Source organism: Ptychodera flava, chromosome 22, assembly GCF_041260155.1.
Source record: "Ptychodera flava strain L36383 chromosome 22, AS_Pfla_20210202, whole genome shotgun sequence".
Classification (NCBI taxonomy): Eukaryota; Metazoa; Hemichordata; class Enteropneusta; family Ptychoderidae; genus Ptychodera; species Ptychodera flava.
Genome location: NC_091949.1, coordinates 18703495 through 18719315, shown reverse-complemented (window position 1 = coordinate 18719315; position 15821 = coordinate 18703495). Strand labels below are relative to the sequence as shown.

General features: G+C 36.4%; 1 protein-coding gene across 2 annotated transcripts in view; it reads right to left on the bottom strand.

Moving 5' to 3' along the window:
• Positions 1-3019: 3019 nt before the first annotated feature.
• LOC139122873 (sodium/hydrogen exchanger 9B2-like) overlaps positions 3020-15821 on the bottom strand; it is a 16267-nt gene continuing 3465 nt past the window's right edge. For both annotated transcript variants that reach the window (XM_070688694.1, XM_070688695.1), the window contains exons 2-11: positions 15425-15760; positions 14743-14954; positions 12768-13038; positions 11538-11713; positions 9991-10097; positions 7850-7999; positions 7435-7543; positions 6888-7024; positions 6043-6120; positions 3020-5494 (exon numbers count right to left, since the gene is read on the bottom strand). In XM_070688694.1, the coding sequence (XP_070544795.1) occupies positions 5288-5494; positions 6043-6120; positions 6888-7024; positions 7435-7543; positions 7850-7999; positions 9991-10097; positions 11538-11713; positions 12768-13038; positions 14743-14954; positions 15425-15760 (1783 nt within the window). In that variant the 3' untranslated portion in view covers positions 3020-5287. The remainder of the gene's footprint in view (positions 5495-6042; positions 6121-6887; positions 7025-7434; positions 7544-7849; positions 8000-9990; positions 10098-11537; positions 11714-12767; positions 13039-14742; positions 14955-15424; positions 15761-15821) is intronic.

Sequence of the window (15821 nt, the reverse complement as noted above, 5' to 3'; positions counted from 1 at the left end):
GATCAAATCATGTATGCTTATATCTTCGAATTAATGCTCTTTTTTCTTTTCACTGTCTCTGTTTGTTTGTAAGCCCACAAGACAAGAATATGCTTCTTTAAGCTAGGACACTTTGGGATCAATGCATTTCAACTTGAGAACCCAGAAGTTCTCTCACAAATTTCCGTACCATTGAAAAGTCTGTTGAACTGCCCTAAATTCCATCCCTGCATATGTTGGGTGTGATCTTGTCGCTGTATTTCTTTTATGGCCACCTCTGGCTTGTGAAAATATACAAAGTTAAGCTCCACGAAGATAAATCTGTTCACTTCTGAAGAGATTTTATAGATTTCACTGAAGTTAAAAAAATAAAACTTAAGGACATGCCCATAATAAACTTATACCCCCAGTCACTGTGATGTTTGCTGGAGTATTGTACATATACTCCAGCACCCTCTAGCCTAGATTCTATTCGTCCGCTTGCCTCCGTACCTCCTACCCACTGATAGTGGGTCGGAGGTACGGAGGCAAGCGGACGAATAGAATCTAGGCTAAGCACCCTCATACGTCTGAGTCAAAATCGGCACAAAGATTGCATTATGCAGTGTTATTCATGTTATTTGTAAATCTAAAGCCTGTATAGGTTTGATGACCTGCCAGAAATAATAATTGAGGAATTCCTCCTGATTATTAAATCGAAGGAGAAAAAATTATAAGATAAATTTGTCAGCAGGTCAATTAAATTCTACGAGTGTTTATTCTTTCCGCGTGGTATCATTATTAGTCTTATTAATATTTTTCAGAGATCTTTTGCGTTTTTATCCTTCTTTTCCTCAGTGAGTGATTTTAACAGGCTATCATGTGGAATTCATTGTAAATTTTAGAAGTAGTATTTGGAACAGTCAGACCCTCATCATGTTGTGAATGCAGGCCGCAGTGATTCAACATTTTTTGTGTGGGCGTTTCCTCCCCAGCAATTGGATTTTTACATCGCATGGTTTGCATTCTGCAGCCTCCGTAAAATTGTCAGAGGATAATTTCTGACAGACTGCATGGTTCACGCAGAGGACATGGATGGATGGAAATTTTCAAAGAATTGAATTTCTTCTGGCATATGAGAGATTCCACGTGTGCTCAAAATGGAAATCACAATTTCGTCTCCGTCAGTGCAGTCCTCAAAATAATTACTGAAGGTGAACACAACTCCAGGACAAATTCGTAAACACTTGCCCCCATTCATATGACGCTTTGTCGCAAATGATGACATCTCTTCACACCTTGCTCTCAATTTATGACTGCTAAAGGCATTTTCCTAAAATCAGAATTTTGTTGGCTTACAAACGCTCATTTCATTTGAAAATATGTGTTAATGTTTTCTTGAATTATTAAAGGATGATCCGACCAATCTCAACAAATCTTTTTTGACAAATCTTGAATCTTGATCTGCAGTGTCGAAACCTAAAGATGACCACTCGCTGTGAATTTGTTCTAACAATTTGACATACCTTATTCCCCTATTCCGAGTCTCAACAGATCCAACTCTACTATTGGTATGAAATGCAGCAAATCATGGTTTTTTGGTGAATGGGATAAACGCAATCACAGGGCCAGAAGGCATTATTAGTTATAATAAATTTGTAAAATGTGTTTATGATATTAATAAATTTGTAATGATGAACATTGTTGATTAAAAATATAATATTTCTGTCATTATTGTATACTTACATAAACATCCAACTGCACTGGAATTCTAAATGATATCCAGATTTTATACCAAATTTATGCGGTTTTAGCACAAATCCTCTGAAATAGAGTCTGTAGTTGTAGCATTGCACAATAAATGCCTCTCATTAGACTCATCTTGACTGTGTGCTATGACGTCATGGTTTTTGGAGTTTCACTGGGTTGCCTAGTACATAGTTTGGACATGATACAGCAGCAAGCAACGGAAAGCATATACACACTATTGCTTTTTGAAATCTTTGTTTATTATTTGTACCAAAATACAGGATCATTTTCTGCTCATTTATGAACCCTGTGGTTGTAGTGTGTGAATCACTTGAAATCTGCATATTTGACTAGAAAATCACATGGAATTTTGCCCCTTTTCCTTCTGTGGGAGCAATAACAGAATCCCGCTGGGTACACCATGGGGTAAAACATAGAGCACAATGTGATGAATTCCAGATCCAGGCACCAACTTTTTTCACAAAAACAGCTCATGATATATTACACTGCATTAATACAATACAAATAAATAATAGAAAACTTCTTCAGTAAATCAAAGTGACAGAACAACAGAAAACATAAAATTAATAATGAAATGGGAGATTTGAAACTAACGGAACAATGCTTCAAAACTCTGCAGGGGCTTGGAAGAAAAATAATCTAAATGTTTTAACTGGTGCTATACCCAGCAGGGAAGTTACAGGACAGAGAATGTATATAGTTCATATCATGAAATAGTACAGTCAGTGATGGTTGGGGAATTTTTGCATTTCTTGGTTCTTTGGTCCATTGTACATGGTGCTGGGGAAACAGGAGGAGATTTTAGATTTATGATTCATCCTGTCACCAAAGTTCAAGTCCTGTCATTCTTCCAGTCCTATCCCTCTGTTTTTGAACTTAAAGGCTGGACTTGTGTATGGGGATCGGGGTCTAAGAGTAATGGGTAGTCCACTTTGAACTGGACAACTGAATTTTTCTGACATACAATTGTAAACTTTGTACTTTTTTTTGAATGTTTTACACTGCGGGGATTGATGAGCAAAGTCTGGCATTGAAAGAGTGAAGGGCCTACGACACTTTGTGAATTGAGAAAATCCACAAGTATGGCAAATCTGTACAGAAATGTACATCTGTCAGTGCGTGGGTATGTTTGCCTAGACATGTTTCCATGACAACTTAGGTCTTTGCTCTGAGAACATTGACAGTAAATTTCGCAAAAGCACATGCTCACTGAACCTAAGAACACTGAACTGAACTGAACACTAATTTTTTTTTATGCAGCATATTGCAAAAAAAATCAGTACAACCAAAGAACCGTAGTATCCAAATTTATTCATACAAAGTTGATCTGAAGTCTACAGATGTTAGATCATCAACACAGATTAAAATTTCACAATCCTTTCATTTCTATGCACAGCCAAAATAAATAGAAATTTCAAAAGGTTTCAAAACTTTACATAACTTTGAGCGTATACAATGACCATTGTGGTCCGAGAGTTCAACATAACTGGGCCAGACTGAGTGACCCAAAAGTATTTTTTTAAGAATACATTTCAATGAAGTTGAATACAAAATAACCAGACCATGGGAATTTTGGACCAACAAATTGCCGGATAGACCTACAGCACCGGATGTAGCTGAAATTCGATCATCCTGTTATGGACCCTGTCACAAAACAATGATGTAATCATATTGTTTTCAAGGCAAAGTTGGAACTGTACACATGCAAATGAGAATGAAGCCACAGACCCTGCAATGAATGCATTGAAAACGGCCAATAAGCTGTTTTTGGCCTTGACAACTCTCTAAATATCATCAAACAATTTAGGCAATATACTGTAGCATAGCTATACATATTTGGTTTCCATTTATACAATCTTGTTGCTGAAATTTCATCATGTTTTGAAAATACTGCAAGATGTAGCACATAATATTATCATACAGTGATTATCCACAATTTACATAGGCTAGCATGTAATGAACATGCACAAGGCTGCTTCCTGCCTAATGTCATTGTGAATATCAAACAATAACACAGAAAGTGTATTCACACAACGTTAACAAATGAGGATGTCTGATTACATAATGCAGTTTCACGATTTTGGCAAAAGGTTACAGCGCCAGAAATGTGACAGCGCCCTCTAGTGTTGAATTCCACTTCAATAAGTTACTGTTCCTCAGAACCGTGACTCTGCTGATCTAAAAGACTAAAATTTGTGGTATATTTTGCCTGCAATATCTAATCTTTAAAAACACATACAGAGACACATGTAGTTCATCTCCTTTCACTAAAATATGAGTCCTGTATCTATGGGACTGGACTAAAGTACTGTGGCAGTTTCTGAATGAGAAGTGATGCCATGCAGCTTACTGTGATGTGCAAATTTCCATGAAAATCTTTTGACATTTCATATTTTGGCATGAATGGAGCATAATGATAAGGCTATAATTAAATAGTGTCAAGTATGGACTTGGAATCCTTATGAGATGTATTGAACTTGCCCATATGGCTTATCAACAAAAGCACATCAGAACATATCTGTATTTTCTGAGCAACCTGGTTGTCACAGTATCCTCTATCAAAATTGTATGCACATTTTCACGAGACAAAGAGAGATTAAAATACAGAAATCCACAGAATTTAACCACTCTGTGTTGTGCTCAAGGGATAAGAATGGTAAAATGAGCCAGAGGCTGCAATCAGTGTGACTATTACATGATATCCTAGATGAGGATGTGAATTCTAATGACTGATGCTCGTCAGAAATCAGGAATTGCTGCCTTCTGTAAAATTCTGAACACTACTCTGTCGATTGAAGTGTGAATGCCCTGAAAATATTCAGCAATATTAGAGCAAAAATGCTTTAATGTAAAACTAAAACTAGGAACTGAGAACTGGGTAGTTTGATGAATTTGTTCAACTGAAATCACTTTAGAAGGAAACACCCTGTCAGTATATACAAGAGTTCTGTATTTCATTCTGAATTGTTTAGGAGATAAACGAATAAACAGCAATGCCTATATCCTCCCTAAGGATGCATTTTTAGCACACGTATCAAAAGACCAATGTACGTTACAGTCTGTGAATAATCTTGATGTATTTCAAAACTGCTCAATTGTTGAGGATTTTGCACAAGGTGATATATGATCGATATATAAAGCTGTCAACCATAATCTGCCAAAATTTGGGATGGGGAAAAATATTTGTACACTGAATTAAAATTGACGACAGATATCATTGTCATGCAGTCTGTTATTTTCCAGACAAAAAGCTAAAATTTCATGGCACTGGGAGCATCTTGTAAACTTATAGTGAATACAGTCAAGCACTTCCCAAGCAATTGGTTTTAAAACACATCATCAAGAGAGTATTACATTCTGTGGATGCAAAATATCAAAACATCACAGCTTGGCCTAATGTGCACAAATGTCTCTAATTTTTCAGGGACATTTATGCAAATGAGTAGAATACATAAACCAATCAGCATTTTACTGACAGCTTACGGTTGAAAAAGTTTGCTGAAAACTTGATTTTAGGAACAACATCTTTGAGAAAACAAATAATCACATTTCATTGGACTCAAACTCCGCTTTCAGACGTAAGCATAGCAGTATGACTTTCCTCAACTCCGTCTGTCTCTGCTTCATCTTTCCTCTCTGGCTGATCTTCATCCTTCTTGTATTTTGGATCTTCAGATTTCTGGAGCAGTCTCGGTCCGGTCAGTGCAATGGCGGCTGCTCCAATCGGTGCAGTGATGAGTATGGACAACACTGCTATCGTCAATATCTGTAATGAAAAAATATTGAACGCATGAAAACAAACATCATAATATTCTATATGTGAAAGCTAAAAGCACAGTCTATTCAGATGAACAGAGATGCACTAAGGTTTCATCCGTCTAGACAGCTTTATTGATTTTTTCTCTGCAGAACATTAATAACACTGTCATTGTAAACCCTCACTATCATTATATCAACTTATCATTTATTGATCTTTTACACAATTTCTAGTCTAGAGTCTCTTCTCAGAAAGTGACCTTTGACCTTGATTAAATTTACATAAACTATATACACTTCAAAATTGATACTGAAAGAAAGCAATAAAGCAATGAAAAATGTCTTCACCAATAGCAATCCATAGCATAATAATGACAATAAGATTGTACCATGTTATAGAGGGATGAAGGGATGGCTACTGGATCTCCACTTTAGGGAATGAAGTAATCTGCAACTACGGGACACACCATATAGCACATGATAAAGGATTATACAACAGTGTGTTATTCATACAGGGTGTTAAAGTGGTCTGTATTCACACAAGGAGAGTAATATTACCTGGATACCATAGTGGATAGCTTCATCTCCGGCTTCCCTCTCCCTGGCTGTGTCATAGGCTATGGAACCGATTGCAGCCTGGAATGGGAAAACAAACGGAACAATGTCTTAAATGCCGCTAGCCGGCAAGGCAGCTCATGGAAAGTCAAAGTATAACATGACTGTGAAAAAATGAATTTTTTTCAAGGAAGCGAAGTGAATGATGATAGAATGAATGAATGTTGAAGCAATCAAAACTGATCATTCTGGGAAAGAATTATTTCTACTTGAAGGAAAAGTCTCATAGATTTTATGGAATGAACACTGAAAAAATATGGGACATGGTTATTTGAAAGAACTGCATGAAATGTAAACCTCACTGCATTTAGGAAGGAAGGGTTTACGGTCTATTTTCATTTAACATTTTGTGTAAATTCACACAAAACTATGCACCACGATTTTGCCATGGTTACTGTGTATATGCTTGACACTCAATCAAACCACTCTGATTTTGTTTTGAAATATTTTGGTTCAAACTTCAAATTAAATCTTTATGAGGTGCTGGGTTTTTGCACTTGCAAACTGTCATTCAGGGGAAGATGGTTTCATGTCTGATATACCTTATGTATACAAAACAGGATGATTAGCTTCCATAAAACTCTGTTTTCATCAAAATACACATATATTGCAAGATCACAAGAATATGATACAATATCAACCAGGATCGTGTATGGGGAGAAGGGGAGAATCATGAAGAGCATCATGAGGAGTTGTAAATCTTTCTGACAAGCAACAAGTAAGATACTGACTCCGATGAATACTTATGGTTGTGTTCAAAACCTCCCCATTATGAATGATAGTCTTACCTGCACCGTGGCTTTTGGTAGCCATGCTAGTGCTATAAATAACCTCTCTTTAATGTTGAGACCTGACCTGAGGACGATGAAGAAGGTTACTGTCATTCTAACCAACAGACATATTGCCAGCAATGCAATTCCAAGACCTGAAAATCAAACAGAATACAGAATACAGTGTAAATTGTATCAACATAATTCCAACATAACTTATACCACACACACACATATGCAGGGGCATTCACAAATACACACACACACACACACACACACACACACACAATATGTATGCTGATATTCATGTTTCACTGCATGTACATTTAAGCACGTCTATTTCTGTGTCTGTGTCTTTGTATATACATCTGGTACCTGGTATTCACATACACATAGCATGATATGAATACACACTCATTCTGAACACCTACAGAAAGTACATTTATGTAGAAAATAACACACATACCAATTCCTTAAAGCAAGTCCAAGTTTGATTCATGTTACCACTTGATTAGGAATACAAATCCTACCAACAAGTCTGTTGTCTTTACTACTATGTACTCACCTATTGTATTGGGATCTAAATTCTCTATAAGTATTTCAGCACCAATGAGAGCAAAGAGAAATGGCTGGAAAATTGTCCAGAAGACTCCGATAATCTCCTCAATGGGAACCTTTATGAATCATAAAGAGGAACCTAGATGAATTGGAAAGTCATCATCTTCTATACAATTCAATATCAAAAGTTGCAAAGGAGAAAAGGTAACTGACGTCTGATTGCAAGAAAGTTGTTGTTGTTCTAAAATTTTCAAATACTTTCTATTTAACTATGTATGCTCTGTACTTTTGAACCTTTCCACCCCCTTTCTTCATAATAGAATCACCCATCATGTTGAAAACAATAGGGTTATTCCAAATTCTGTAGTGGTTGGGTTAGAATACACTGGAGAGATCAAAGCAGCCTACACTTGCAATCTTACTTTTTCATCTTTCCATCTCTGGGCCGCTACGAAGGACATGGTTAGCACGGCTAATGCCCCTGATCCCGGAAGCTTCAATGATCCGGTACCAAATAACGCTAATAATCCACTACCAAAGAGGAAGAAACTTCGGAAGCTAATTAGAGAACCCTGTGAGAAAATAAGGCAAATTAATTCACTGTCTTTTCTCTCAGTAATTTTAAAGGGATAGAAGCTGTAACGTTTTGATGATTTTTTTCACAAGTTCTGTTTTGCATGTCAATTGAAATATTTTGTTCTACTCCCTAAGTGTGTTGAAACACCAACTACTTAGCTTATAAACGCAGCATCTATAAATGTACACTGCAGTGTTATGGTTTGCATTTCAATTTTAGTCTGAACAGGAATTCACTTGTCTACAATATTATTGTACTTTACACATTGTATAGGCTGAGTTGACAAGCTGACTACTGTGTGTGCCAACATGCTTTGGGCAATAGAAAAAGAAGAAACTTGGAGTAGTTGCCATTTAAATTAAAAATAGTGAAAAAAATCACCAAGGTTACAGCCACTGGCCCTTTACTTGTAAATCATTCATATATTCCGTCCAGTGTTGATATTTTCCTGACAAAATGATATTCTGTTTTGTTCTTCACTCAGTGCAGAAAGATATCTATCCTGGAGTGTACTAACGCACAGTAAGTGAGGCTACCCACAATCCTCCATGATCTGTACACACGGAGATCACTCACTGAACTGAAGCAAATTTCTTCTGTACACAGAACAACTCGGTCCATATTTAAAAATTCTGGCAACATAGTTCTGATCATCATAATTTTCTGATTTCTCACTGTGAATAATGAGAAGATCAACCCCTTTTCCGCGGAGGAGATAGCAATTTTGTAATTTTGTCAACATAGATTTTTGACAGCCATACACAATATTTTCAAGGAAACTAAGGGAATAAGTTGCATCTGTGTTGGCAAAAGAAAGAGTATTGATTTTTTTTAATGTTCGTAACAAAGGAAATTTGCATGTCTGACAGGTGGTATGATGAGACCATCTTAGTTGCTGATAACTTTATCTTGACAAGTGTGCAATTTTTAGCACCTCCAAACATCGACTTCTCATTCAATTTACTCCTGAATTTTAAACATAATCAATAATTTTGGAACATGGTCTTAACAAATAATCCTGAACTTAAATTGTAAGTTAAACATTTTTAAGAAACTGATAAAATTGAAAAAGCCTTTAGCAAAAAATGTCTGAGTGAACAAATCAAGGGGAATTGTGGGTAGCCTCACTTACTGTGTAACGGGCCGTCGATAATAAAAGCTGACGCACATGAAACGTAACGCCTTCGTTTTACTTGAAATCCCCTCCCCCAACACGAAATTTCATATGCGAAATCAATTTCGTATTATGATGCTGTTTCTGACAAACCCACACGCACCTCTCCGATCCGCACGTCCATGAAAAAATACCGGAAGTGCATTTTATTTAATAAACCTCCACTTTACGCGTTTCACTTTTTAAGACAACATTTTAATGTATTTCGCACATAGGAACATGTTTCACGTACATGTTTCATGCTGAAAAAGCATACAAGTTTTTATTTCACATTCATGTCTTTTCGTTGTCTTTCCTGTCTCTGTATTTTGTGGTCATTCTGTTCTGGATGAACACGAAGGTAGTTTTGCGTTCTCGCTGCAAAGTCGCACTTCGAAAACAATAGAAAAATCCTTATGCGATATTGACGCACACAAAACTAAATGAGCTTTTACCCCATCCCCACTAAACGAAAGAATTACGTTTGTCGCGTGTCAGCTTTTATTATCGACAGCCCCTAAGTTAAGCCATATCATACAGCACTGTCACAGAAGGAAGTACCACAAATGACCTGTAGAGGGCGTCAGACATTGATAATTGAGCATAGCATGGGCTCAGACAAAACTACTGAAAAAATTGTCAATGTTACAGTTGCTCTCATTTCAAGTCAACTTTGTTTTGAGTTGTCAATCAGCATTATTTGTACCCATTGAAGTTTTTTGTGTTATTTCAACCATCAAAGCTCTAAGTATACAGTTGCAATGTCAAAGATCACAACCTTTGACACTTGTAGCTGTTGATAATATACGCATATAAACTCCAAAATGTCTTACCTTCTCTTTGTGTGGGATGTACCACATGACAACACCTAAGACCATTCCTATAAATATTCCCACCAGAACTTCAATGGGGCCTCGGAAAATTGTCAGCACTATGCTACCTGAATGAGTAAACATGTACAATTTATGGATACATAAAACCAAAGAAGCGTAACCTGGAGGCGTTTTACTGTTTTGTGACGAAGACACTGTACAATCACAATATGCTAAACTGACTCTTCTGTATTCATAAACAAAATCTCACAGTAAATTTTGTCACTGAGGAAAGCTGTTATTTGGCAAGAGGATAGCAAACTGCGATGAAAATGTTTGGCGAACTGCAGCTGAAATTTTGACCATGTCTGATGTTTAATACACTGACTGTCCGAAAACACACCTACATTAACATAGCTAATCTTCCTTACATGGTGTGATTTGAATGACATTGTTCCTACTTATCCAGCGTTTTTCAACACCATTGCTATTCATACAGCGAAGATTCAAGTGCACATTGTATGCTTGCATTAGACACTCATGCACAGCATTGTTTTGATTTCTGGGGCTATATTATAGAAGGCATTCAATGCACAACTCATGATCTACAAACTATGACTATTTTCACTCTAAGCTGGAAAACAAAATGGCGTCACTTCATTTTTTGGTCCAATGTTTAGCGTTTGTGTTGTAATTTTTCACCTTGTAATGTTTCAAAATTTGAGCCCTCATTCTGTCGAGTTCATATGTCACCATCAGGTCAAGTTGCATTTCAACAAAAACTTGCACATTTGAAGGCCACTGAAAACATAGAAACTGGTGAACATTATTTTTACAGACTAAAGCTGCTATAACATATCAAATCAAGCCGGTGAAAATACGTGTGGTTTGGTCCAATACTGTATTTTGCTGGCTTGACAAATGGCGTAATGATATTGTCTAGCTGCAGGAAATGGGTTAATATCTTGAAGCTTTGACTTATGTAAGTACACAAAACTGAAACAACTTTGTGACATCCTAAACCAACTGATGTTACCATTGTCCTTATATGGTTTGAGATTCATTCCCTGTTTTTTTATAATGTGTATTTTTCATGTTAACATATTTTTCTGGCCAATCATTTAAGGTAGAACGTGCCTCGGGGACAGATATTCAGACTCTCAAATTTTAACAATTCTCTTCTGATATACCACATGTGGGGGTTCATTTTCTTGGTGTAAGCAAACTTTTTACCGGCTAAGTTTTTTGAAAATCGAAAATTTTATTTTTTTCTCCATAAAGTTAACACAGGGATGACGGCCATTTTGATTTTTAAATATTGGTAAATATTGGGTTATTTGTTTCTCTAGTATCAAAATTTGTAGTGACCCCTGATTTTTATTCTTAATTTAAGCAAGAGAATGGCTGAAAGTTTCATTAAGGAAAGTTTGAGCAAAAGGGTAAGTCTTTCACTTTCGAGGTGCATACTCCTTTAAATCAAGAAAGAAACAATAGAATTTGATGACAATCTGCAAAAAAACAAAATTACACAATGCTACTGTTTAGGGTTTAATGCATGAGTGATTTACCTGTAGAAAACGTTATTCCAAGAACCACACTAAACCCAGTGATAGCTAGAACGTCATCGACGCTGGCAGCTGCGATAACTAGAGTTGGTATGCCTTTGTTCGTCCCAAATCCTCTCTCTTGTAAACTCAACAGTGAAGGTACAACCACTGCTGGTGAGACAGCTCCTAAAACAAACCTGAGAACGAGATAAACAAAGAGAGACTTGAAAATCTACGAAAAAAAAATATTCATGACATTTGAGTTCTCGACAACTTGAAGACTGGAGTACTGTACAACATATATTATGCAGACACTTCTAAGACATGCATGGACAGATTTCTTCTGAACACATCAGTACTATAATTTAAGGACATGTATTTCTAAACTGAGGTACTCATTTTCACTATGGTTTGGGTATTTCATAGGTTTTAGATTGCTAGTACCATTTCTATTGTCCCAATATTATGAAATATGGCTGCATCGATATTGGTATATCAAATGTAATGTCAATAGTGTAACCTGGGAACACCAATAAATTTTACCACGGTACAACATTCTTACACTGCATCTCAATGATTTTAACTCTCTGAAATCTATTCCAATAGTTTTGTGGACTACCAGTATTGGTGTCTTGCAATCACATCTTTTTGCATGGATTCACGGCTTTTGCTCAGTCAGGTAATTGGTGACGATTTGGATACAGTACAATCCAAACACTTATTTTTTTAACAGATCTAAAGATTGAAAATCAGTGTTCAAAAGCCGTAGCATTCATCTGTACTCAGAAAGTACGATGGAGGGACTGTGATTTTACAAACTAAAGGAAAGCAAAGCGGAAAATTCATGGTGAATTCTTGGAAAACTGTCACAACGTCTGAAATCCTGGAGTACAATGTCACAACAGATCTGTACCTTATATTGTACATGTACAAAAACTCTGTATTTCCACTTTGCTACTGATAAATACACAGTCAGATGATGTTTACACCTATGGACGAATGGATGAGCAGACTCTTTTACAGCCCTTCAATTGCTATGCAGATCCCATTCTGTGCAGAAACTCGACTGAAAAGCACTCAAAAGTGTAGACAAACAAAGCCTACAGAGCGAAACAGCCACTGCGTACTGGAACCCCGTCACTAGAGTAGCTATGCTCTGTTTCCTTTCAAGGACACATATACCACCACAAGACAACATTATGTAGGTGATTATGGTGGTGACAGTCTCAAAGAAGTGGTGACACAACTTACCCTAGCATAAAACCCCAGTCCCACGGAAAATTCAGCAGTAGAAATCCAACTATGGCCGCTGTTACACATTCCACTGAGCACGGCGTAAATGCTAGACGTAAACACACAATCTTCAGTTTCTTCAGGGCCTTAGCATCAAGTCCCAATCCAGCTCGGATTAAAATGACTGTAAATGCTATGTTTCGGAGTGATATTGACCACTCAGGTTCAATGTCTTTGGCTACATTGATGTAAGGTATATTTCTTAGTAAAACACCCACAATAAGCATACCTGTATTGAAAAAAAGGTATCTTGTTAAGGCAAGGCTCCATAGCTACAAACGTATGCAGTAATCTGAAGAAACCTTAAAAAAAAGTTTCTATTTCATGTGACCTCATGAGTGTAGAAAATATTATTGGTTCGCTCTATTACATGTAGGAAATATTTTTGGTTTGCAAACTAGTGGAACATTTTCATACCATACAGTCTCATGTATAATATCAACTTTCTGAGAATATTATTCACATCATAAATCTGAGATAAGTGATAAAATGTATGGAGATAAGACATGAATGTTCTATAATATTTCAGAATCATCTATGGGCGCTATGATGGTATCTTGCCAATTTGCAATATGGTACCCCATAGATAGTGTAAAAGCCACAATTTCTGTGGCTGGCACAGAAAAGAAGTACTGACTTGGTAATCTAAATGAGGAAGTGCTGTGGATTTCAAAGGAACAATTAAAAGTATTCATGAAGATAAATTTATTACATTCATTTAACAACATCACATACAGCCTGCAGACAAGACTGCGGGCCATAAAATGACTTATTTGATTCAAGTGCAGGATATGTAAATGCATACAAGGCTATTTTTTCTTGTTAAGATTTTCAATAATTTCAATTTTAAATCAGACAGCTTGTTCTCACCGCTATGAAATTTGATAGTCTTCCCATTGGAATCAGCTGTACAGACCAACTGTTTGAAGGTCTGGTAGCATTTAGATAATTTAGTGTTGTATTCAAGCACTGGCGGTTCTACAGATGAAATTGTGATTCCCAGGAGGATAATAATTCAAAGTAAGTTGTACATTCATGTCTCAGAATTAATATTTACATTTTGCTGTTTCAATATTTTTGCACATAATGCCTGTTCTATTTAGACTTTATTGGTATAAGAGTAAACTAATCCTTCTTACATTAAAATTATTAGTGAAAATTGTCTAGATTATGTAGGTTTTTGATAAATTTACATGTTCAACTGCATATTTCTTGTTTTTCTAACAAACTGGTTTTAATTACACATGACACAACAAGGTAAGCAACTACAAATTCTAGTTTTTGTGCATTTTCAGTTACTGCCAAAATGTTTTGGAATGAGCTGCCTTTTGACAATATTTTCCTTGACTACTCAATTGAATCTTTTAAGGTAGAATATGCCTCGGCACAGATATTCGGGCTCTCAAATTTTTTCAATATACTTCTGATATACCACTTATGGGGGCTCATATTAAAGCTCTTGGAGCAAGAAAAATTTTCACTGTTTTAGTTTTTAGAAAATCAAAAATTTTACTTTTCCTCATAGAGTTATCACAGGAATGGCGGCCATATTGAATTAAAAATATCGGTAAATGTTCAGTCATTTGTTTCTCTAGTACCAAAATTTGCACGATGACCCCTGATTTTTATTCTTCATTTGGTAGGACAATAGTTACAAGTCTTATTGAGGAAAGTTTGAGCAAAAATTTTAGTCTTTTCCTTTTGAGGCACACATTACCTTAAACGCAACCTGAGAACTTGTCGTTTTCAAGATAGTTATATTATCTATTTATGATTTGCGACTCTCATTGTTTTGTGCAGAGCACTGAGATAAAACGTAGTGTACTTTTAAAAAATAAATAATAATACTAACATTAACAGAAGACCTGAGTATCTTGATTCATTAAAATAAAATTTTTCACAAAGACATGGATATTCGATGAATTATACTTACCTAAAAGAGGAGGTAGTTTAATAAACGTCACAAGCAATCCGCCAAGGACAGCAGCAACCCACAGCACAAAGAGCGCAAATAGATTACCACCAGGTAAAGCCTCTTCACCGGTAATAGCCCAGAGAGTACCCCACACTATACAGACCAGTAACACGTACAAGATACCAGTGGCGAATTTTCCATGGGGCGGACACAATATACTGTATTTAAATCTGAAAAGGTGAATGAACAGTATAGTGCAGTATGAAATTAAATTGGTTCGTTATAGGACAGTAATGAATTTTTACATGATATTTAAGTACCACACAAAACATTTGAGTATGGCCAGGAGGTGGGTAGTGAACTCAATATCAAAGGTGGCGACTTCAAGACAAGGATGTTGTTGTTTTTCTTAGTGCTGTGAGGCATGTTACCCATCATTGCTAAATATTCAGTACTTTTTGACCAGTACTTCATCCAGTAAATATGCTTCTCAATTGTTGGATGAGAGAGTGAATATTAAAATAAATAAGTCTGACCATAAACAGGCAGGTATGGAAATATTTCACATTATCCCATAAGAACCAAGTTTTGAACTAACTCTGTTGTTATATGTGGCAAGACTGGACCTCTGTACTGTGCAGTAGGGGTGGACATGTTAAAAATGGTTGATACCAAAGTCATGAAATGGAAATGTCTTTACCTATAGCAACACCCATCCCCGGCTTTTGGTGGGTCATGATATTTTGTCAAACATGGCGCACACCATCTGTCGCATCTTTGGAAACATCTCTTACATCTAGACGGTTCTTCTAGGTCCTTTACGCTCCCGCTGGCAATTTGATGGTCGAAACTGTCACTTTCGATGGGGCTGTGTTCAATGTTACCATCTTTTTGTTCATTCTTGGTGTAATTTTTGGCTGCCATTATGGGCAAGCCGTAAAGTAAAGGTGTGTTGCTTAGGTCGTGACTCACTGGGCCACTTGCTGCTGTTCCATAATTTCTAACGATTCCATTTGGTACCTGTGATAGTAGGGCACTTTAAAATAAACAAAAAATTTAAAAAGTTAAACAAACCCAGCAATCAACAATTATCCCTT